General features: G+C 32.5%; 4 protein-coding genes across 6 annotated transcripts; 1 reads left to right on the forward strand and 3 right to left on the reverse strand.

Annotated features, from left to right (window-relative positions):
• Positions 1–2,722: 2,722 nt before the first annotated feature.
• Positions 2,723–5,378, reverse strand: LOC101217598 (pentatricopeptide repeat-containing protein At5g66520). The gene is made up of 3 exons (XM_004143535.3): positions 3,965–5,378; positions 3,235–3,545; positions 2,723–3,133 (listed from the first exon to the last, which is right to left on the reverse strand). The coding sequence occupies exons 1-3, from the start codon at positions 5,225–5,227 to the stop codon at positions 2,854–2,856; spliced, it is 1,854 nt and encodes a 617-aa protein (XP_004143583.2). The 5' UTR covers positions 5,228–5,378; the 3' UTR covers positions 2,723–2,853.
• A 1,537-nt stretch (positions 5,379–6,915) lies between these two features.
• On the reverse strand, positions 6,916–8,665 carry LOC101217836 (syntaxin-112). The gene is made up of 2 exons (XM_004143536.3): positions 8,064–8,665; positions 6,916–7,993 (listed from the first exon to the last, which is right to left on the reverse strand). Exon 2 carries the CDS (start codon positions 7,970–7,972, stop codon positions 7,055–7,057), a length of 918 nt encoding a protein of 305 aa, XP_004143584.1. The 5' UTR covers positions 7,973–7,993; positions 8,064–8,665; the 3' UTR covers positions 6,916–7,054.
• A 169-nt stretch (positions 8,666–8,834) lies between these two features.
• LOC101222646 (transmembrane protein 53) lies at positions 8,835–11,356 on the reverse strand. The gene is made up of 4 exons (XM_011659713.2): positions 10,505–11,356; positions 10,309–10,411; positions 9,503–9,672; positions 8,835–9,293 (listed from the first exon to the last, which is right to left on the reverse strand). Exons 1-4 carry the CDS (start codon positions 11,188–11,190, stop codon positions 9,041–9,043), a joined length of 1,212 nt encoding a protein of 403 aa, XP_011658015.1. The 5' UTR covers positions 11,191–11,356; the 3' UTR covers positions 8,835–9,040.
• Positions 11,357–19,990: 8,634 nt separating this feature from the next.
• On the forward strand, positions 19,991–24,288 carry LOC101218071 (hypothetical protein). Of its 3 annotated transcripts, XM_031886561.1 has the most exons (12): positions 19,992–20,365; positions 20,616–21,917; positions 22,035–22,145; positions 22,241–22,273; positions 22,380–22,557; positions 22,638–22,819; positions 22,953–23,089; positions 23,175–23,270; positions 23,414–23,483; positions 23,587–23,661; positions 23,748–23,799; positions 23,964–24,288. In XM_031886561.1, exons 2-12 carry the CDS (start codon positions 20,709–20,711, stop codon positions 24,023–24,025), a joined length of 2,205 nt encoding a protein of 734 aa, XP_031742421.1. In that variant the 5' UTR covers positions 19,992–20,365; positions 20,616–20,708; the 3' UTR covers positions 24,026–24,288. The 3 variants fall into 3 exon arrangements, with proteins under 3 accessions (XP_011658017.1, XP_031742421.1, XP_011658016.1); XM_011659715.2 differs by having other exon boundaries at positions 19,991–21,917; positions 22,044–22,145; XM_011659714.2 differs by having other exon boundaries at positions 19,993–21,917.
• Positions 24,289–24,815: the final 527 nt, after the last annotated feature.

The following is a 24,815-nucleotide window of genomic DNA, read 5'->3' on the forward strand; positions in this document are numbered from 1 at the left end:
GACTAAGGTTTTAAAACATTTAATTATTAAATATCCATCTATTTGTTTTTATAACCATAATGTCACTCTCAAGAAGAAGAAGAAAATGGTCCATTATCAATTGAATGCTATAATGAAAATTGAAAGGCATAAGCACATCATGTGATGGTATAGCATCGATAATGTCATTTTGTTTTCAAATGGAGGATCAACATATACTTTATTTTCTTTGATTATTTTGAACCCTATACATTAATATACATCTTGTCTTCAAACTAAAATTGTTTCAAAATTTTATCCAAAAATGCTCAATAATTTATGTGTTTGCTATAATTATTATTGTTTTTATCATAGAAATACGTTTCTCCAATTTAAGAAGGTAGGCCATCCTTGTTTTATTTTTTAAAACATTATTTTGTGATTCAAACCGTTAAAAAGAATAAAAGCTTTGCTAAACTCTTTTTTTTTTTTTTTTTTTGTTAAATTATTTCATTAAAATATGTAAATATATTATATATTTTAGGAATATATATTGTAAAATAGAACACTTCCAGAAATCAATTTGTAGCAGTTGAGATAATTATTGATTGTTTAAAATAGAAGTAATTTATAATTTGATTCATACCACTGATTGTTTTCTTTTGTGAGAGTGACGTGGATTACATTTGGCCTAAGGAGTGAGCAGTGATAGAGCAAATGAGAAAACCAATCCGATTTGGAGACAGCAAGGATTGTAAATGTCACCACGCTATACGTGTTTATTTGTTGTTTTTTCTTTTTATAAACATTTAACTTCATCAGAACATTAAACCAAGAAAATACATTAAGTCCAACGAATTTAGGAGGAAAAAAAATAACAATGTATGTTTGAGTTTCAAGAATAATTATCTATGCTAACCAAACAAACCCTACATATGTGAAGTAATCAAATTTAGGGTCATTTTCTTAAATGGAAAAGAATGTTGGTTGAAAAGTAAAAATCCAATTTGAAAAAGAGAAATAGTTATAGATTAGTTCATTTTCAATTGATGTGAAATAATACGATTTATGGAATTAAAATTACGTAGCCAATAACCTTGAACGAAGCGTCACATAGTAGTTATCTAAACAATTATATTATTTGACAAAAAGGTTGATAATTCGAATTCTTACCTGTAAATAAATTTTTTATTGATTATTATGTCACGTGTTAATAAATTAAAATATATAGATATAATTATTTAGAAGATATGAGGTAAAAACATACATTTCGCTCAACCGTGCCTACGACTATAGTAAAAAGAAAATGAAACTTAAACCATTTTATCCTGCTACATAATATCTCAAAATGTAAATTTTTGTAAGCTTGTCTCATACAAAATGGTATCAAAACCTTATATCTAATTACAAAATATACTTTTCGTCCATATAAAACTTATTATACATTATTAGTTTAGTTTTAGTCAAACTAATAGAAAGATGATGGGGGAGGGGGGAGTTAATGAATTTATTTGGTTGGCAAATAAAAATGTATCAATTTAACATTATTTCAAATGAATATTTTCTTCTTGTGTTCAGATATTGTTATTAGTAAACGTATGTCGAAAGATCTTGCTACAAGCTATAACCTTGGTTGTTCGATCTGTTATAATAAGGGAGAGGAAGAGGAAGATTGTGAAAGAAGTCAATCAAAGAGGGGATAATTGTTCACATCCACGTAGGAATTACAAAGGCTTGGGAGATTCTAAGTCACTTAAAGTTGATTTAGAACAACCATTTCAAACATGGATTGTTCATTCCTATATAGAACGAGATATGGAATGACTTTAGTCCATACGACTCTTTTGAAGATCTCTCATCGACATATGTAATGAAGCTAAATAGAGCGAGTGAATATATATAACACAAATAAAGAAAGTAATTTTGAAGAGATGAAACAAGACACGTCTCTTATGTAGTTAAGATATCAACTAAATATTATTAAATTGGTATATTTGTCTACTCAACAAGACATATTCAATAAGCTCTGTAACTTGAAACATATATGTGTTTGGAATCTCTATCCTTTTTCTCTTTGTTTTCTTTTTCTTTTTCTGAGATACACATATTATTCCAAACCAATCAACCAAATTGATCAGTTTCAAAAAAGAAAAAAAAAAAAAAAAGGAAAGATCTTGTTGGATTAATTTGTCCCCAAACATAGAACCTTTGTGGGCTAAAGTTAGTGGGAAGAAATGGCCAAAGAAAAAAAATGCAAGGAGAAACAGCTTATGCAGTGGGTATGGAGAAGGAGACCAAGAATAATAATATTGATATTAATATCAATAATAATAATCCAACCATATAAAACCTCCGATGAATGAAATCAAAAACAGTTGAAGGCCAGCCCCCAGCACCTTCCAAGTTAACACAACACCCAAAAAAGCATATATAAATCTATTTATTTTTCATTAAATAGTCTTGATCATACTTTTTAAGAAAGCTAATTAATGACTCAAATTCAAACTAATTATTTTATTTACTAATAAGTATATCTTGTTTATTAATTATATTATGTGATTATTGGTAATGGTTGATGGGAACAAGTTGGTTGGTCTTTTCAAGGGTCAATTATTATATGCATGCTGAGAAAAGAAGTGAATGGATTGGTATATTCCATTGGCACTCCTCCTCATAAAATTAGTGTAGACAAATCAGTAAGCAATGGCTCTCTCTTTCTTTCTTCTTTTAGTAGAAATATATATCTTAATAAATTGAAAAGACATTAGATTGAAACACACTATAAGATATCTATTTAATTTAACATAGTTACACATAAAATCATGTTATATTACACATTTACAGTGAGAATTGGAGAATGCATAAACAACAAAAGAACATCAAATCTTGCCCCCTCTACCAATAATCTTTGCAAGAACAACTCCCATCTCTAAAATGATGGAATCGAACTCTATCACGCATTATGATCTCTCTAGAATAGATTTGAGATACGAGCTTTGCTACAGTGTGACAATCTCTACAGATTCTAAGATTCTTAATAACTCGAATTGTCGTACCTGGTTTCGTATTGATCAATCCAAAAGCAATAGCTAACTTCTCGCTATGTTGTGCCATTGCAGTCTCTTTCTCCTCATTCTCAAGATCAAGCAACAAATCTTTAGTGGCAGGTTCATAACTGTTAAAAGATGAGAATTAACAAAACATAAGATATATATATATATATACACGGTAACTTATCTGCTGAAGTTTTTGGATTTAAAGGTGATTTAGAAGTACCCTTCGTCTTGTCGTAGTCTCTCTGCAATCTGTTTCAGTTTCAATTGAATCTGCTCCATCTGTGGATGATCTTGATGTCCAGCAAGAAATTCATGAACAATGCCATTCAAAGTTACTGAACTCTTTCCTGGGGAAATTGGGACTCCCAGACTCTTCATCTTCAACCTCACTTCAGCTGCTTCTTTCCATTTACCTTCTGCAGCTAAAATTGTAGCCAGCTGAATGTACCGCCCGCTGTGATCTGAATCGACTTCCACCAGGTGAGCTCCGACTTGGCTACCCAGCAGAAAATCTCTATGAATCCAACAGGCCTGAACGAGGAGGAATGAATGGTAAGCTTATGTAGATCATCAACTTTTCTCTTTCATTGAAAACATGATTTAGTGCATTCTATTTAAGAAGTCGCACTTTATTTACTTACATTTTAATATCTTAACTATACTCTTTCGGTTTATGGCTGTTAAATTTGGGTTACCGTAAGCCTATTATCTAGCATGATACTCATTACTCAGTGAGTGTTCACTAAAATTTAAGAGAATAAGGTCACTGGATTGATGAAAAAAAAAAATAGTCTCTCTTCTAAATTTCTAAGAAAAGTCTTTAATGAAGTTGGCAGAAATTCAACCTTTTTCTTCTAGATGAAGATTTTTTCTCTCCTATGTGCAAATTCCTAGCAACTCACTGATTTTCCCATGATTTAGAAAAGTAGGCATATAAAATTTCCCCCTACCTTTAGCAAAGCTCCCCAAATTACAGCACTAGGTTTCATGGGCATCTTCTTGATCAACTCTTTCGCTTCATCCAGCCGCCCAGATCGACCCAAAAGATCAACCATACATCCATAATGCTCAATAGATGGATTCACGTTGTAGAAACATTTCATGCTCTTGAATAACTCTTTTCCTTCTTCAACTAGTCCTCCATAGCTACAAGCCCTTAGAACTGCAGTGAAAGTGATGGAATTTGGCCTTATTCCTTCTCTTCGCATTCGGTTAAACCATTCCAGAGCTTCCACTCCACGCCCATGAATGGCAAAGCCATCAATCATAGCCGTCCAAATATACACATCTTTCTGGTTACCCTTCAGTTTCCCAAACACACTCAAGGCTTCTTCCATATCCCCACATTTTACGTACATATTGACAAGAGCACAGCCAATTACTCGATCAACGTCGACTCCATTGTTGAGCACATAGAAATGGAGCCATCTTCCTTGATCCAACGCTCCAAGATTCGCACAAGCAGTGAGCAAACTCGCAATAGCAACACCATCAAGTTCAAATCCTGCATTCTGCATCTCATAACAAAGACTCAAAGCTTCTACGCTCTGTCCTGCCTCAACAAGCCCCGAAATCAAAGACGTCCACGAAACCACATTCTTCAATGGCATGTCCAAGAAAACCCCATAAGCCGTTTTTACATCCCCAGATTTGATATACCCATCAATCATTATGTTCCAAGAAACAGCATCTCTTTCAGGAATGTTGTCAAACAGTTGGCGTGCACAATGAATCTCACCACACAAGGCATAAACATGAAGCAGAGCATTCAATGCAAAAACATCCGACCCAAATCCCAGTTTGATAACCAGTCCATGAACTTGAAGTGCCTCACCCATGGCCAACAAATTACGACAAGCTCTAAGCAAGAAAGGGAAGGTGTAGGAATTATGCGGTACCGAAGAAGAAAGCATTTGCTGATACGAGAGAAATGCTAATTCTGGTTCGTCACTGTTAGAATAGGCTCTTATAATGGCATTCCACATGAAAGTGTTGGGGCTGGTAATTCCATTGAATACCCTTTGAGCGTAAAGCAAATCGCCGACATGGGGTGAAGTGCAGAGAGTTAGAAACTTTGTAGCTAATTTGGGTTCTGTGATGATGGCTGTTTTGATCATTTGAGCTTGAATTTGTTTCAATTGCTTCATGTTTGAGCAGTTCTCGAGCAGAGCCCATGTTGATTGTAATGGAGATTCTGCGTTTAGAGTGAACATCTGGTTTCTTATGAACTATCCAAATATTTGGGATATGTTCATCTTGGAGATTCTTAATTGGATTATGATCATCCACTTTGTCTTGTTTGTGTGTGGCCAACACTTGTTCAACCAAATATCATTTCGTTTTAGAATTGAACTAATACGCTTGAATGAGATTAGGAGATGATTATAATCATTTTTATCTCCTTATTATTGTTACTATTATTTTTTTCTTCTTCTTTTTTGGAAAATTTTGTAAAGTAATCCAAAAGGTAATTTTGTTTTTCATCATTTACCTTCTTACTCTTGTCTATTCAACTCTACCCAATTTAATTTTTACTTTTTTTTTCTCTCCAACCAACTTCTTTAAGTATTTATTCTCAATCAACTAATCTTGTATCAACAATGGAACGAGAAAAGTTCCTCTCAAACATTTTTTCTCATTTTATACTCTTCATTGAAAAATTATTCTCCAAGGAAACTCTCTCGAATATTTGAAGTTGGTCCTTTGATTTCTTTATCGCTTTCATGACATCTACTCATATCCATCATTAGAAACAAACGATCAAACTATTAGTGCGAGCTGTTTTTTTTTCTCCGTTTTTTTCTACATGATTGTGTATTAAAGCTCAAACGATTGATTAGTTATTTATACAATATCGCGTATCGAAGCCTAAACGATCAGTAAGAAAGACTAAACGACTGTTTGAATATTCATACACAATCATGTAACAAACTCCAAGTGATTGCTTATATAGTGTTAAACGATCATGTATGAAGAACTAAACACTAGTTTAGTTTTTTACTTTAGTTTGAATTACTTTCAATCGTTTTGGTGTAAGGTTCAAATGTTGTGTAACATCAATTGTCATGATTTGAATATTTGTATAATTTGAAAGAGAATAGAATCAGTCATTTAAAAATATGTGAGGGGTCAGACGAAAGAATTGAAGGTTAGGCATGATATTACCTATTTCAAATTTGTGAGTTATTTGCATAAAAAAAATGAACATTGATTTGAATATGTTTGTTATACTATCAAGTGTTGTCACAAGCTAAATGTTTCAACCCCTCCACCACATATAAAGGACATTTGATTAAGATAATTTTACATGAGGACATTTTTCGAAATGAACGGTTAAAGTACATAAAAATTAGTTCGACAAAAATACATATGAAGTTCAAAGGGAATAAGAAAAGTGTAAAAGTAAGATGAACATTGAAAGAAGCATCAAAGAGGATAAAAGATGATTGAGATTCAACCTTATTTTACATTACAACCGTAAAAAGGGATATTCTACATGTTATTTAGCCCTTTAACGTGTTTTAATAAACGAAGAAACTAAACGATCGATGAATTATTTACGGTGTGATCGCGTATTTGAGTCTAAACTATCGAGCACTTACCACTAAGTGATCGTTTAATAAATACTAGGTGATCACACACTTATAATAATTTGTAAAATTTTGGTTCATTAAGAAGTTGCTTGAAGAGAAATAAAACAATTGAATAGATGAGGATAAGAAAGTAAATTCACATTATAAAATGTTGCTTATAATAAAATTTGGGAAAAAGTATTTACTATTTGGTCACTTTGTGAAATTTGAAAACTTCTTGAAACCAAACAAACTAATAATTGAAATGCATTTTTAGAATGAAAACTAAACTAAATTTTGATGAAGTTTAAGTTCTAACATAATTTGAATGATTAAGGTTTAAATCTTCCATTACAAAATATGAATCTATACATATTGTTTATGGAGAGAAAGGGAAAAAGAAAAGGAAAAAGTTTCATTACAAAATCCTCAATTTATGAGTCTAGGAAAAGTTGAAAGAAAAAAAATTCAACAAACCAACATTGAAACAATGCAAACAAGCAATATAACAAAAATGATAGCCCAAACCCAATACACCCATTTCTTGTTCTTCCTCTTCATCTGCTTCGCATAATAAAGGCTTCGAGTTCCACCATTGATGAACTGCCCAGCTTTCGCCACATTCTCTTCAATATCCTCGATTTTTTCCCCTTCACTCTCAACCAAAATCGCCATATCCAAAAACACCTGATGAAGCTTATTCAAACTCCTCTGTATATCCATCACTGACTCGTGCCTCACTCGATCCTCTGACTCGGTCTCACTCAATTTCCCTCCTAACATTTCCAATTTCAAACTCCCAGACATAATCTTCTCCACTTGTTCTTCACTGGGTTGTTCCCCAGTTGCACTAAAATACCTTCTTCTCAGATCTTCCTTATGATCCGCCACAACTTTTTCTCTCAACCCCTGAAACTCGTTCATCATTTCTCTCAATTTCACTCTCAATCCGTTCGTGATTGAAGTTCTTGTCCTGTCCACGATGGTTCCTTCGCCGTACGCGACGGAGATCAGGCGGTTGGCGGTGTTGGATTGGTCGAGAGAGGCCAATTTTTCTTTGAGGATTCTTGCTCTGCGGAGGGTTGAAACCATATCGGAGTCGATTCTGTCTCTTAATCCACGGAGGATTTTGGCGTTGTGGGTTGATTTGGCTTCTTGATTTAGTTTCTGAATGTCAACTAAGAGATTGGTTGTCTCTTCCATTTGGGTCTTGATTTCATCGACTTTTTCGAAAAACAGAGACAGGTTCTGTTCTTCCGTCGGATTCAGTTTTTGGCCACCGGATTCAATGTCGAAGCCGTGGCCGCCACCGCCTACAGCTTCCCTCTGCGCCTGTTTCTTCAGTTCTACATAACTTAAGAACGATTTCGTCATCAAGTCGTTCATCTTCGCCGATTTGAGTATGTTCTGCAAGATTCAAGAATAAATTTAAAAGGACCCAGAAAGAAATGAAAAAGAAAAAGGAAGAGAAAGGTACCTTGAATGGGTGGGTGGTTTCAGAAATTCAGAAGAAATTTGAATTTTGGGAGAGTTTTGAGCAGAGGGAGAAATTTGGTTAGACGTTTTTGGGTTTAAAAATGGGAATGGGGATTTGAAATTTGGTTAAGTTGAAGAAATAGCCGTTGCTTCATGCAAGACAGTTACTCCTCCATGATCGGTCGGGCAGTTACGTTAGACGTCGATAAAACGTCGACGAACATTGCCACAGTTAAATTTATTTAGTTAATGGAATTTGATAGATAAATTTATTTAATTAAATAATGGAATTTGATTGTGTGATTATGGATTTTTTTTGTACATTATCAATGTTCTTTTATTGGGATTTTTTTATTAAAAAACTACTAATGAATTTTTATCTAGAAAAAGATGGGTTGAATTTATGAATAATTTCTCTGATTAGTTTACAAGCTTTTTTTTACTGCCCACGCTCTACTTTATTTATTATTATTATTTTGTAACCCAATTCTAATTGAACCTAATGGTTAAATATTGGTCGTAAGTTGTAATTACATCACTAAACTTTAAAACGTTAAATTTATATAATTGTGAGTGTTTTGAGCTGTTTTCACACACTACAACAAAGCCTATCATTGGCTATATTTGCAAAAATTTAAAAATATTGCCACACAATTGATTACTATTCCCAAGATTTAAAAAAGTGAGAGCACTTTATCTAATGCAAGGCATACCGTTTTGAAATGAGGAAAAATAAAATACTAAACCATGAACGAGTATGAAAAGTGTACCATTGGTGTAAGAATGACTTTGTTTTTCTTGTCATTGGTATTAAAATGATACATTTGGAGTTTTGGTTTCTCTTCACCCTATTTCAATTGTCTCTCAACTGTGTCTGAAATCTATATCTCTATCTCTGCATATGAAACTTTTTAGCCAATCCAGTTATTGCTCTAATGAAATTATCTCACTTCCTTCTAAATCCATATCTTCAACAGCCTATGAAGAAAAAGATTCTATCAAGAACTTGTGAAGCTGTAATGAGTATATATCAGGGTACGTCCTGTAATGGTCAACATGTGGTGACGTGCCGAAGTTGTACGAAAAAACCTTCCTTCCTGTCATCATCCTCTTCTTGATCAGTAGCTCGATTGACGTGTAAGGTACAACTTTATCTCCTGAACTGTACAGATAAAGCTCAGGATATGGAGGTTGGTTCTCTGTAAGAACTGAAACAATGTTGTTCAATCTCCTGCAAGGAAATGTTAATTTCTCAATAATCAATATGCAACTATTACAAGATAGAAGAAAGTGACATTATTCGAGGTGTGTATAAGCTGACCGAAGCACTCACAGATATAAAAAAATGCAACCATATGACATGTGCATGCCCATTCAATCATTCGATCCTCAAGCGAATATGTATCCATGTCTGGATATAATCAGAATTAGAAAGCTTACTTATCAACATCTGGCAACTTCAAAGCAACAGAGAAGAACTTCTCCAATGATGATAGGAAAATTGTTTCCAACAAAAGAGGTTTCTTGTCTATTTCCTCTCCATTTACCATTGGAGATGCAGAAGAACTATTTTTCTTGAGAATGGCTGCAGAAAATCCAGCTGCCCAAACCTGCCATTGTTTGTAGTAGAGATGGAATCATATCTCTTCTATTATGAATGAGAATAAAATGGAAAGTAAAATATATTGGATGAAACACACCATCTAATTCAGAATGGATAAGTGTCTGCTAGCTATTATTATATTATTGTCTCAATGCTTAAACAACCTAACTAGTTCTAACTGTTTGCATATGGTTCAATAGTTCATGACAAAAAAAAAAAAAAAAAAAGTTAAAACCAAAATTTCTGATTTTGAAACTATTTAGAAGCCCAAGTAAAAAATGGGAGTTGGAAATTTTCATGAAATCTTGGGTAAATGATCATATAATCAAGAACACTTCCAGATTCAATCATTACCAACAGGCCTTTAGAACTAGGAAAGAAGGAACAGAGAGATAAGGAGATACACCAAAAGGAAGATTGAGGTTGAGATCAAATGATATTTGAAGGGCAATAGCCAGTTCCTACTAGACTTCCACCTCTAAATCCTACATTACGATGCAAACTTCAAAGATGAATAGGAGTTCGTTAACTTGCAGATGTTTTTCCAACAGTTAAAAGAAAGCAGATAATAGTTTAGAACTGATTTTCATATCATTGTTGAAGCACGGTTCCAAGATTCTTCTACAACTATAATTTCACAAACCTGCGGATTCAACGGATCACCTCCTCCAGAATCAACGATGCACCCTTTAATCTTCTCCAACAAATCTTTCCGCCCTTGCAAGATTTCAAGAATGGCTCCATATCTGCAGGAAACAAGAAAATGAAACAAAGCTAATTCTGTGTTAAAATCACAAAGAACAACTGAAATAAGATACCGATAACAAAATTCAACATACACAAACCAGCCCGTGTTGCTAAAAGTATGAAAAATCAGGGATCGATCTTTATCACTCTCTTCCCCTTCCGATAACCAAGAAATGAGTTCAACCGCCAAATCCGAGATCCGCTGCTCAACTTTCCGACTCAAAGCGAACCAAAGAAACTCTCTCGGATCTACAATAAACGTCAATGCGTTGATACCCCTCGCATTGTACCACTCCACATACCTCCTCAGATGCTTAGTCTTTGCCCCAAGCCAACCTAACAAAACAACGGTCGCCGCCCCCTTTTCGCCCCGCAAAACTCCTACGTTGTTTCCAATTGCACTCTCTGAAGCTCGATTCCAAGTCCAGTCACTTCCGTTTGAGTCGAATAGAAATGAACTGAAGTAATCAGACGCAAATTGAGAGCCGAAAGACTGTAATGAGGGTAAAGAATAAAGAAAATTAGAAGGGATGGAGCCAAGAGAAGATGCGGAAGATCCAAAGGAAGAGGAGCAGCAGTGAGAAAGATTAAGTGAGAGTGAAATTTTGGAACCGAGGTTTTTGCGAGAAGGAGAAAAGTGGAAATAGGTTGAAGATTGCCGGAAAATCGCGCTCCGATAGGATTCAGGAGATGAAACGAGGCGAGATTGAGGAATTGTTTTTGAGAAGAGACCGCGATTAAGAACGCAGGGGCGAAATGCTCTAACTGGAGCCTCCATGGTGGCAGTTCCGGCGACGACTTTGAGAAGATTAGGTAGTGCTTCTCCAAAATTTCCGGCCACAACCAAAGCCAGTTTCTGAACTATGGCCGAAGTCGGAGAAGGATTTTTTTTCCCGGAAAGCTGCGTTGGAGGCTGAAGGGTTTATTTATTTATATTTAAATTACACCTTTGGTCCTTTTTGGAAGATAATTACACCTTTGATCCTACACTTTGTACTTATAAGCAATAGAGTCCCAAATATTTGAAAAATATTATATAATAAGTTCTTGATGTTCTTCTAATCATATGCCTAATATATATATATTGAATACAAAATTTTGCTTTTGAAGAAAAAAATTATTTTTTCTATTTTGCATAAATAAATTGTTTGTTCAATCCAAAGAGCGAATATAGCTTTAACTCATCTAAAGCATATATATCGAAGAGTTATTTATAAACATTATCGTATATTCAAGATGTACTGAGGTTGATTTTAGATTGATATTTGTACATATTTATATTATAATTCATATATGTAACTGTAATCAAATATATATTGAAAGAGCGAATATATATTATATCAAACCTACATTAAGGCAACTATTTTTAAAATATTTTGTAGCCTTTTTAAATTCCCTTCTTCTTATTTGTTTGATATTATTTTTTTGCAATTCTTCTTTTTCCATGTTTGTTATCTTCATCTTCTCATATTTTTTTTAAATTATGATATTTGTTTTTTATCAATCATCAATTTTGTATTGTTTTTTTGAAATGTTATTGGGTTCAAGATCATGTATCAATATCAAATAGTTGGATATTAATACACGATCATGTGTCAAATATAAATTTACATAATCGTGTACCAAATATAAAATTTAAAATAATCTACAATTTTATATTTGGTATTTAGTACTTGTTGGCGAGGATCGTTTAGATTTGAAAAGACTTATGCACCTGTAGTCAATTGATTGTGTGTTAACTGATATTTTTTTTTTTTTGTATTTTTCACTGTGCGTGGTGAGTTTTTTTGTTTTCGAAATTAGTTTGCATGACATCCCAAATTTTCACGTATTTATGGCAACTTAGTTTTCAATTTTTTTAGGGAAGAAGGAAATAATTTTAAAAAGGAAAAGAAAATAGAAGGAAAAATTAAAAAAATAGTAGATTTTACAAAAATATTTACAACTACAGTAAATTCTATCGTTCATAGTTGAGTTGATATGTTATACGATATCACTAATATAAAATTCAAAATTCTGTTGTAAATAATTTAATTCGTTATTTTTAAAAATGCTTCAAAATAAAAAGTATAAATAATTATGATATAATAATAATAAAAATAATAATTATTATTATTATTATATTTATTTTATTATAGATTTTTTTAAAAAAAGAGAGAGAAATCGCGTGCCCCGTTCTTCTTCCTCCATCTTCAACCCTCAGCCGCCGCCTCCCCTATTTTTCCCTTTCCCTTCTCTTTTTTCCGTTCGAATCCACCGCCGACCGCGATTCGTCTCTGTCTTCCATTGAAGCCGAAGCGTCGTCGTCGTTGGTTCGAGCCGCCGGCGTCGCTCCCATCTCAGCTTTCTGTTTTCGACCGCGTCCCGTCTCCGTTCCCGCAGCCGAAACGTTCTGTTTCGTCCGCGAAGCCCAGTCGCCGCCTCCTTCTTCGCTTTCGGTCAGGCTCCGTCACGTCTCCCTTAGCCGACCGACCCAGTTTTGCCTTCCTTCGCGTCCGACCGCCGTGAATCTTGGAGTGCCGCCGCATCTCTTTCGTTGGCCGACCGTGAAGCAGCCACGCGCGATTTCCCTCTTCCAGCCGCGAGTTGCAAGCCAACCCACGCTCAGATCTGTTGCACGCTCTCCTTCGTGTTACTCTCTAACGGCAAGGCAGAAGCGGCCATCGGTTTCATGCTTGGGTAAGAACAAATTTGTCGGTTTCGTTGCTTTTTGTAATTTTGAATTTAATTATTTAAGAAATAGTCTTTTAACTCGTAGCAGTTATATATGATATTAGTCTCAATAAATTTCACAAAACTTATAAATTGATCTATATATATTAAATTATTTTAATACTCATTTATGTTATTTAATTGATTTATAATAATTATCTAAATAGAAAGAATGATTGAGCCAAATTAATTTAATACTAATTCTTATTTAATAATTAATTTATGATAAATATCTAAATACAAAAAATCACGAGATACTATACTGGAAAACCTTTCATACTTTCTTTCTATAAAAACGGTCATATGTTCCTTCCAAAGTGGATTACGTTTTTTACTTTGAAATTTTAAAGAGTTCAGAGGTAAAGAATAAGACATTCGACGACGGACAAATACACAACTTGTCGAACATAATTTAGTAATTAGAAATTTCGAGATTAGTATTGTATATATTCAATACATATGAAACATTAGGTATATTATATTTTATATATTAAAACTTATCTAACAAAATTTGGCTAGAAATTTAGAGGTTAGTATTGTATATATTCAAAACATACGAAACATTTAGTATATTAGATATATTTTATATATTCGATTAAACAGGCAAACAAACGAAAATCCAGTTTTGAATGTGATACAATGTAGAGTTTATTGAAAATTAGGTGAGAATAATTATATTATGGTCATCCTATAAAAAAATAATAGAACTATATATCAGTGTATAGTATTACTGTATATAATATGGGGTATATATATACCAAAACACAAAACATAACTATTATAGATTGCAAATATATTAAAGTATAATGTAATCAAATACATTTATGAAAAATATGTATGATCATGTCGTTTATTACTACTTCAGTAATATTTACTATATAAACAAATAATTTAAACACAAATTCCGTAGGAATTATGTATAGGATATTATTGTATATATACTAAATAACATATTTAAATTCATACTTTTTATTATACATAATTATATATGTCATATTGTATATATAATATGGTATATATGTGTAATGACTGCCGACGACAGATGAAATTTTTGAGATAGTTCACGTGATGGAGATGAAAGATTGTTAATTGTTATAATTAATTAACCTAAAATTTAATATTAGAAAAGATTTTGGTTATTTCGTAAAAACAATATTTACAATTTATTGTCATAATAAAGATACAAATTTATATAAGAAAGTTACAAAAATCATAATAAACTGAAATAGTTTAAATACAATTACGAATATAATATATAATTAATAAAGATTAAGAAGTTGGTATTTTCAAAAAAAATTATATGAATTTCTAATTAAAAAAATAAATTATACTTTACGATATTTGTGAAAAAATTTAGTCAATACTTTCGTCTAACAAATTGAATCTTGATCTAAATCCTTGGCCTAGGATGTTACATTTATATCGTCTAGTTATTTTGGCTTGTACGGTGAAGGAAGTAGCTACAATTACCGTAATTTGAAGGATAGAGTCATATTTGTAGATAAAGAACAACAATTCTCCTCCCCTTTCACTTTACTACGTCCGATTTTTCTTCAACTACTTCCCAATACGTTGAAAAAAATGGTCCACTTCTTTATTTCCCTTTTTGTTTTATTTCTCTATATAAAGGCCAAGGGATTAATTCAAAGTGATTTTTCGGCTCTTTTATTATTACGTTCTTATTTATATTATCATTACAAAATCATTTTAATTTAATTTTGCCACGTCGTCAATTTCCATATTGTTTATTTCTTGTGCTTCACTCAATATATATATTTTGTCTTCTGCTACTGCTTTTTTCGGTGCTTTATTCCCTGCCTTTTATTCACTCGATATTCCAAATCATAGGAATAAGATCTATAGTTTAAATTCTTTTTTTATTGTTTTCCTCAAAATCTATAATCTAAAGGGTATTCCAACCCTTTGTTTTTTTAGTTGAACAATGGCGGGTGTCTAATAAATAAATAATTGGAAAAAATTTGTCTTTGATAAACTGATTTTTATATATATATATAAATATATATATAAAAAGAGGCGTTATGATATTGGAAATGAATTATTTAGTGGGGTGCAACAGTTCAGTTATTTGGCTGCGCTCCTCCAAACGCGTCTCCCACGCGGTTTGGAGTCTTACTCTTTCCATTTTGTCTCTATAGCTCCTTGTGCTGATTACTTCCTCTTTTTTTTTTTTTTTATCAACACACAAAACTCAAATTTCAATGTCCAATTAAAAACAAAATTAAACTTATGTTAACAAGATAAGTATATAAACAATCTCTTAAATACAATTAAAAACTTATCAACTTATTTGACATAATATATACATACCTCACTCAAATTCAAGTGAATGGGGTTATTACGTTCCATCTTAAATTGTTTATTTAATTTATAAGTTGTTAAATTTTCAATTATGTGTAATAAAATTATCACTTTATCGAACGACTTTATTATAAGTAAAATTGAAATTTTCATTAATTTATTACACACAAGAGTTCGTATAATTTAAATGGTAAAGGTTAGAAGGGTAGAATAGATAAATTAGATACTAATTATAATAATTAAATTCATACTATATGTAGGTGTGGATTATACTTTTTATTTTATTTTATAATTTTAACAAATGATAAAAGTAGGTGGGTTTTAGCTCAATTAATTATAAGGTTGTCAACATAACAATATTTTTAGTGATACAAGTCTACGGGCGATGTTGTTATATCCTTAATTATTATTCATCAAATGACCCTCCATTCCAATTACAAAAAAAAAAAAAGTGGTTTAATAGACTTGTTATAATTTGTTTTTATGATTTTTCATAACTATAAATACTGCTTCTTACCGTTCCAATTTCCAAAGCCCTCTCCCCCGATTTCCTCTCAATTAACAAATCCGCCGTCGTCCAAATGGCCACCGTCGCGGTTGCCGGAGCTCCTCGCTGGATTCCGAAACGGGGCCAAGTCCTCCGCCGTGTTCTTAAAAAGCTGTTCTTCTTCTGTGTTTGTTCCGTCGATCGGAGTTCTTCTCCGCCGATCTCCTCTCGCGTTTTTCCTCGAAATATTTAACACTATCTCACTCTTTAGAACAGATGGTTTCAGTTTCGAATTTTTCGTTACATGGTTGAAGCGCGTGCGATCAGAGATGAGATTAGGCTTTGCCTTCTGCGATTCTCTTACTCTTAATCCCTAATCCCTAATTCCATATTCTCTTCGATTTTTTCTTCTTTTTGTATTATTATATTGAAATTGGCTGCTTATTTTGTTTGTTTGATTGTGATGTTGAAGTTCATTCCACCGATTAAGTAAAATATATTTATAGCGATCGATTAGTTTATTCGGAATTTGGGTGTCTGATTGAACTGGATCGAATTCCATGGTGTTTCGGGTTGGAAACTGAAAAACGCCCAAAATGAAATGGATTTTCCCGGAAAAAAAAAAGAATTTCCCGGGAAAGTCATAGAAAATGAAAATTAGGCGCAGTTTCATTGCGACGTTGACTGACCTCCGCGCGCAAACGAACCTCGTTGCCCTTTCCATTTTTTTTTTTCTTTGGCCGGAGAAATTGCAATTCGTCTTCTTCTTTGAACCATCCAGTTGTATTTACTTTCTTTTTAGAAGTATTTTTCAAAATGTTCTTTTTGATGCTTCTTCTTTGAAAAGGAAGTTTATTTTTTCTTTCTAAATTTGGGTTCTGAAGATTCCACTCTAAAGAAGGTAATCTTAAACTTGATTGTTCTTATTTTTAAAAAATTAAAGTTTAATATTCGGTAACTTATGGAGTTACTTTCTAGTGAAGGCACATATACAAGTTTGATGAGTAAGTGTATTTTCACATCTTTGAGAGGACTACATATTTTACGTCAATCAAGTTAGTTTTGTTTTAGATTTAAGTTTAGTTTATATGGTGTGAATTGAATTTTGAATATCAGTTAGGTTATAATACTTTTATAGTTGAACTTGATATATAATAATATATATATATATATATAATAATATATATATATATATTGTTTTGTAGCAATATATGAGCCTTTGAAGTTAATAGACCACAACTGTGAGGTCTGAAAAATCTTCAATTTAAAAGACTTCAAATGAGCTAACCAGTTACCATGAGTATCAAATTTATGCATAAAAATACGTTTCAGTCTATTAACCATAGTTTAATATTTGCACCATGTTCAATTAACTATACTTTAATAAATTTTACAGTATTTATATTTTTTTAAAATGTTATCATTTGTGCTAATATTTTGAATTGAGTAGATATATTTTCAAACGGCTTTTTTTACTGCATGTATTAGTTTATTTGTCAAATATATTGTTTTGAATTTTCTTTTCTCAGTTCCAATTAAAGATTAAAAACGAATCTATTACGTGGATCATGTCGCATGTAACTCGTAAGTGATTGGAAATTGGTACACTTTCTCCAAAGAAAGAATGAGTACTCAAAAGTCCAAATCAAATCAAACATTATTTACTAGCACTTTTTCTTTTTCTAACTTTAGAGCTCTCTTTAATTCTAAATGATAATTATCATATATGTGTGTGAAATATAAGTTGCAAGTAGAAATTAAAATAATGAACTCACCCAGTAACCCCATAATTATGTGTTATAACAAGATTTAAAGTGAGAGATTTATTGAATGTTAATTGTTTGAAACATTAATAATTTATGTCAATCAAGTTTGTGGAGATCAATCGTTTTTACCGTTTAAATTAGTTTATTTATCGGTTAGGTAAAAAGGCGGTCTATGATAAACTCAGTGAAATAGAAAGAGAGATTTTTTCTCTTCAAAATTGGTCCTTTCATAACTCAATTCAATATAACCCTTTGACTTTTCTTTATAAATTAAAATGGAATTTTTTTAGATTTATGTTGGGATATATTAAGAAATGAGAGAACTGTCGTATTTATTCAAAGTTGCTTAAGAAGAGAGATGAAAAACAACAAATAGGGAAAGTTGTAACGATTGAGGGTGTGAAATAATAAATACGTTTTAAACATTGTTTAAAAGTTAGATGATGTATTTTGAAACAATGTACTCAACATTTTCTTCTGTATGCTAATAATGAGTGAAATTTGTTAACTTGTCCTCCAAGTTTCTCCAAGTTTGGGTATCAACAAAGTCTTGGAAATTTAATGTGGTTTTTTAAATAAGTAGTGATAGTTATGAGAAACACTAACCATCAATGTATTTTTAATTTTTGTATTTACATATATAAAATGAGAGTATTTAATACAAACTAGAAAATTATAGTTACTACAATCTCACCCAAAATGAAATTCAGGTTACAATTTTATATTATATCAATAATTCGTGTTAAATGTATATAGATATAAATATTTTAATTCATTTTACTATACTTAAAAACATTCATTAAAAATTGTTAAGCTCAAAGTTCAACTAAAGTTGAACATACACATTATTCTTTAAAAAAAATAATTACTAAATGGACGAAATGAGAAGGAATAATTATATATTTATTATGAGATGACAAATTTTAGCTTGGCGAAAACAGAAGAAAACGTGTTATGATGAAAATGTTTTATTAAGTACAACTTGCGAACTTGGTGGGTGAGAAATTGAATCAATAACATACCTATGGTAGTTCATGTTGGCCACGTGTCACCATTTCAATCTTTGACTTTGTTTTTTTTGATAAATTTTGATTTTTGACTTTTAAGTCTATATTTCCTTCATTATTATTTTCTTCGTTTTTCAACATTAAAATTTCAAAGTCATATACGACTTCGACCGCAAAAATAAACTAAAAAGAGAATCCATGCTTTAGAGATGGTGAGGAGATAACTAAATGTGGCTTTGTCAATATTTCCACATGCCATGGTCTGGTGGACAAGATGTGGTGTAGCGAAATAAAACAATAATGATAGACTTCTCTTTTTGTTAAAATAAATTTTAACTGTTGAACCATTTTTTATTAATTAATTTTGTGGACAGATGAAATTAGTATATGAGATCCCACAAATCGAATAAATTTATTTAGAAATCTTGAGCTAACGGCAATAGTTCTCAATCTTATAGTTTGAAATTATAATATTTTTTCTAAGTTTGCGGATTGAGTTTGTTGCCAAATTATAAATTTTATTGTTATCATCACAAAAGGTTAAAGTTGCATTTTTCCCAAGTATATATTGTCAATGGAGTTTATGTTATGTGGTTTTACACGTTATGTCAAGAGATACATTCTATTATAGTTGAAACGTATATAACATAGTTGTTAACTTGTTTTCTTATTCTTATAGAGAAAAGTTAGAACATGAAACATTTCTCTATTTCTTTGAAGATATTCTCAATATTGAGATTTATACTTTGGAAAACTCATTCTTGTATGGTTAAGTAAATTGACGTATCTTTAAATATAATCCTTGTGTGCAACTTTAAGTGCTTGTTTTTCTTCACTAGTTGATTGGTTTTTGAAATATAATAAGTTGGCGAATTTACATTAATAATTTATAAGTTAACAAATTGATGTGTTATCGTATATATAAAATATAAATATTCTTAACAATGTGCAACTTTCCTAAATGTCAAAAACAAGTTTTTAACTATATTATTAGTATTCAACCTAAAATTCATCAGATTTAAGTCTCAAAAATCTTAAAGAAAGTTCATATATCTTAACTAGTTGAATTATAGGTAGATCGTTAATTTATCTATCTATTCATATCTTTGATTATTTTAAATCTGATTGAATTTGTAAAGTTATCTGTTAAATTGAATACAATGTGATTTCAAAATAGGCTTGAAACGATCAAATTTTGTACGATTTCTTAAAGTTGAATAAGTCATTACTTAATAAAATTATACAAACATTTTCATTTGTGAATTTAGTTATGAAAATATAAAATAATTATTTTGATAATTTTGGCAAATGTGTGAGAAAAAAAAGTGGAGAAATAATAATAGTAATAGGAAGAAAAATCAGTCACCGGAGTGAGGAGTAGCAATAGCAATCAGCAAAGAACAGTCCAATGATCAGTAGAAGAAGGTTTCAGAATTATCCTCCGTTCATCAGCAATGCCCACCATTAATTTCACTGCACAGTGCTTTCATCGAGCTTCATCTCTTTCCCATATTTCACATTCTGCACCTGCAGCCGCCGTGGCCATGGAGGATAAAGACAACAATATCTGGAGAGATCGGCAAAGACAAAGCCTAATTACTACCTTTCCCAAAAACCAGCATAGAAATTTCAGTAAAACAACACCAGATTCGGCATCTATATGTAATCGTTTGCCATTTTCCCTATCTTGTTTTTATTCGTTTTCGAGAATTATTGTCATCGTCGCCATCGATGAATCATTCTCGTGTTTATCGCTTCTTTGGACTTCAGCATCCAGACAATTTGTTTTTTCAGGATTCGTATTTCACTTCAAATACCACTTTCCTTGTTCCTCCCATCTTTCTTTTTTTATATTTTTTTGTTTATTGTATCGCTTAATTCAGCGGCATTGGTTTCTTATATTTCCCAACAGTTCTGAAACTCTTCTCCTCCATTGGTTGTTGCGATGAAGACCGTCGCTCTGAATTAGGGTTCGGAATCGGTCATCGCAACCTGAAAGAGCCAAATGAGTCCGGCTTTGAACTTAATGAAGCAGAGGAAGGATGGTTATGAGCCGTCTGATACTGAGACAGAATGGCAAGAAAGCCCCTGGAATGATCCTAAGGAGAAGAAACTTGTACTAGATTACAATAATCGAAGAACTGATTCGGCGGTACCCAAGAAGTTCAGTATGGCGGCGAATGTTTCTCCTCCTGGTTTGCGGAGAAACGGTGGCAAAACGCCTCGCCGTCCAGCCAAAGACGATAGTGTTCTTGTTATGCTTCAGAGAAACATCAGCCCATTGTCAAGAGCAGAAAGAAGAAGACACGAGTCTCCTTTTAAAGCTTCGGGGGAGGAAATTGGAAGTTCTAGCATGAGGTCAAGAAAAGAGGAGAAGTTCACTTATTCTCATGGGAGTAACAAAACAAGTCAAAAACCAAGTTACAGTAGAAGATCGGTGACTGCTCCGAGGTTGAGGATGAAAGATGAACATATGATTGCTGCTAATGATTTATCTCAAAGGAGAGAGAGAGCAGCTCCAACCTTGAAGGTCAGCTCCATCCTGCAGCAACCAAAGGAGGTTTCCCACGCGAAGTCTCCATCTATTGGTGAAATGAATGAGTTGATTGCAGATGGAAGGATTAATAGAGGTTTGGCTTTAAATGACCCTGTGGTTGAAAGCACGGGGTCCATCTCGCCGGGGGATATATTCTTTTCTCGTGATGGTTTGCCTGTTGGGATGAATAACAACGTCACAGCAAAGAGAAATGCATTCAAGAACTATATAAGCCCAAAGCCTACATTTGTGACTAAAAAGAACGATGATACTTATAATCAAGTGGAAGTAAATGCTAATGGTAGAGGGGTTTCTTCTACTGGAGGAGGTTTGTCAACGACCACAAACAGTAGTGCTGCTGTAAGTAGAGAAAATAGTAGTAGAATTAGCTTGGAAAATAGTAAGATCAGTGATGTGAGTGGAAGAACAAGTGAAAGTACTAGAAGGTTTATAGCCAACAGACGAAAGAAGAAGAATGATATATGGTTTTCTTGTATGAGGAATGGGACTTGCAGGACGACAAAATCGCCTGAAAAGCGACCATTCGATGAAGCTACATATATTGAAAAGGCAAATGTTGTTGAATATTTGAAACCCTTCTGGGCGGATCAGCATCGACCGGTTTCCTTAAATGGGTTCACTTTCCATAAGCATGAGGCCCAACTTCTCAAGCAATTAGTAAGTGTTTTCAGGCAGGATTGATTTTTTGAATTACTCCTGTAGACTGCAACCGTATCCCATACTTGTGCAGTTTATTGCATGGTCTTTTTCACATCCATTTCATTTAATTGTTAGGTTTCACAGGACAGTTTCCCCCACATTCTGTTCAAAGGTCCACGAGGATCTGGTAAAAGAGTACTGATGATGGCTCTTCTGCGTGAGATATATGGTGATTCATGTTGGAATGTATGTCTGAACAGCCGATGTAATGATATAAAAAGCAAAACTTTCTTTGACATTAATATTACTTGAATTTGTTGCCTTGTTTTGAATCTTTTCAGGTTTCTCATGATTTGCGACGATTTCAGATTCAGGTAACTGAATAGATATGGTAAAATATGGATATGTTCTTTCTTGTTATAATTAGCATAAACTTTAAACACAAAACAAATGTCAGAGCTCATTGTGATATGGTAACAGGAAAGAAAATTGACCCAAGTCTTCGTTCCATTGACATCAAGTGCTCACCATGTGGAGCTAAATTTAAGCTCGGAATCAAATGCTAAGTATGCTTTGCTGGGATTGGCTAAAGAAATAGGCAGTGAATATTCTATTAATGTGGAAGCAAGAAATGTCAATCCAAAGGCAATTTTCAAAGGTCCAACTTCTAATGATTATGTTAAAACGTTACAAACTCAGAAAACAAATACTCATCTGACATGATGTTCTTAATTCCAGTGGTAGTCCTTTTAGATGTAGACAAAGCCACAGAGGATATTCAGCACTTGCTTAGGTGGATTATGGATGGCTATAAGGATGCTTGCAAAGTGGTACTCTGTTGTGAAGACGACTCGGGCATCCTTGAATCGGTGATAAGCCGCTGCAAAGTTATCAAAATTAACCCTCCTGTAACTCATGAAGTAAGCCCTATTTTGTATCTGCTTTTCATTAATTCTCATTGATTTTCAAGATGAGAGAAACTGAGACTGCTATTTGAATATCGTCATGTCTATGCTGAACTTTTTGTGTTTTGGACCATCTCCGACTTTCCAGATCATGGATGTACTCATCAAAATAGCAGAGAAGGAGGAATTTGACTTACCAATGAACTTTGCTTCTAAGATTGCTACTAAAGCAAAGCAAAACCTGAGAAAAGCAATCATGGCGCTAGAAGCATGCAAGGCACACAAGTAAAGAGTTTGACACAGCAGCGATTAAAACTTGGAAAATACTTTTATATAATCCTTGAGAACTAAATTTTTTCCCCTGTTGCAGTTATCCATTTTCTGATGACCAGCCAATCCCTATTGGATGGGAAGATGCCTTGGTTGAACTTGCGTCCCATATCCTCGAAGACCCATCGAATCCAAGGTAACTCCATTTCTCATATATGTAACAAAAGTAAATAAAATGAATGCCGAACTCTGAGGGAACTAGTTCAAGCAGAACTTTGACATTCTTCTCGATCGAACTTCTTATTTGAGAAACCACCAATGTTCTTATGTCCCTTTCAGATTACATCAAGTAAAAGAAAAAATTCAGAAGCTTCTAGTTGATTCAGTTCATCCTAAACTAATTCTCCAGGTACTGCATTAAGAACACCACCTGTTGGTTTTTTTTTCCCTTATAACATCCAAACTACCTAACTTTTGATGAGACTCATAAAAGTTGTTTCCTCAATGTGCAGAAGCTTGTAGAACAATTTCTGAAAAGAATTGAGATGAGATCAAGAAGGGAACTTTATTATTGGCATGCTTACTATGTTAGTTCTCTTTTCCCTTTTTTCTTCTTTTCTTATTCAGGCATCGTTAGGCAAGTTCGATACTTAGTAGCATGTGTTATTTGCAGAACAAGAGACTCCCAATTGAAACTGGAGTAGGTGCTTTACCCAAATTGGAAGGTAAATTATAAATGTTAACCAACTTACTAACCTATTTGGATTCACTTTCTAAATGCTTAAATAAGTGTTTATAAACACTTGAAAAGTTAATCTAAGGTGGCCTTAAGATTCAAAAGTCATACTTAGCAAAAATCATTCAAGTTCTGACTAATTTCTTCTTGCAGAATTTGTGGCAAAGTTCATGAGCATGTACAGGAAAAGCTCCAACAATTTCGTCTATGATTGATAAAAATGTTGATAATGGTGAAAAGTTATTTGTTTTTTTTGTTTTTTTTTTTGTTTTTTTTGTTTTTTATAATTTTATAATAGAACAACTGCTAATATCCATTTTATACAGTTGGATATACATAAGAGAAACTAAGAATCATAGTTTGACTATGCATCCAAAGTCTAGAGGGAATGGTGATTATGTGGTGGTCGCTTTTAATAATTTTCCTCTAATCAGTTTATAATAATTATTGTTCTTGTAATAATTTTCATTTGAAAAAAGTTATAATAAATAGAATAAAAAAGTTAAAATATGAGGAATTGTTGTCTTTTCTTTCTCTCTGTTGCTCGACTTGTCAATTATGCTTTATTCTCAGTTCCAACATGAAAAAGAATAAGTGCTTTTGGATATAAAAGGAGAAATTTATATGTAAACGTCAACTATTTTTGTTCAATATTATTACTAGAGATCAATGATATTTTTTAATTGTGGTTCTTTGTTTATGTCAATTTAAAGACGTTTTAAGATTTAAGATTTTTCATTATATTTTTAGACCTTAAGATTGACTTAATTGGCAAATTTTAGGGCTAATGTGCAATTTTGGATGAAGACATTCTTTTCTAGGAGAAAATGTTTGAGGTTTGAATTAAAAAAAAAAAAGTATTCAAATTCTCAATTTCCTTTATACATGTATAGAGTCTAATGAATACTCAAAAAAATAATTACATAATTTCTGCAACGTGTATCTTAAATTTGAAAATCCGTCATTTATTGGATACTAAATTAAAAATTAAATTATTAAAAAATT

This window comes from Cucumis sativus, chromosome 6 (assembly GCF_000004075.3).
Source record: "Cucumis sativus cultivar 9930 chromosome 6, Cucumber_9930_V3, whole genome shotgun sequence".
Classification (NCBI taxonomy): Eukaryota; Viridiplantae; Streptophyta; class Magnoliopsida; order Cucurbitales; family Cucurbitaceae; genus Cucumis; species Cucumis sativus.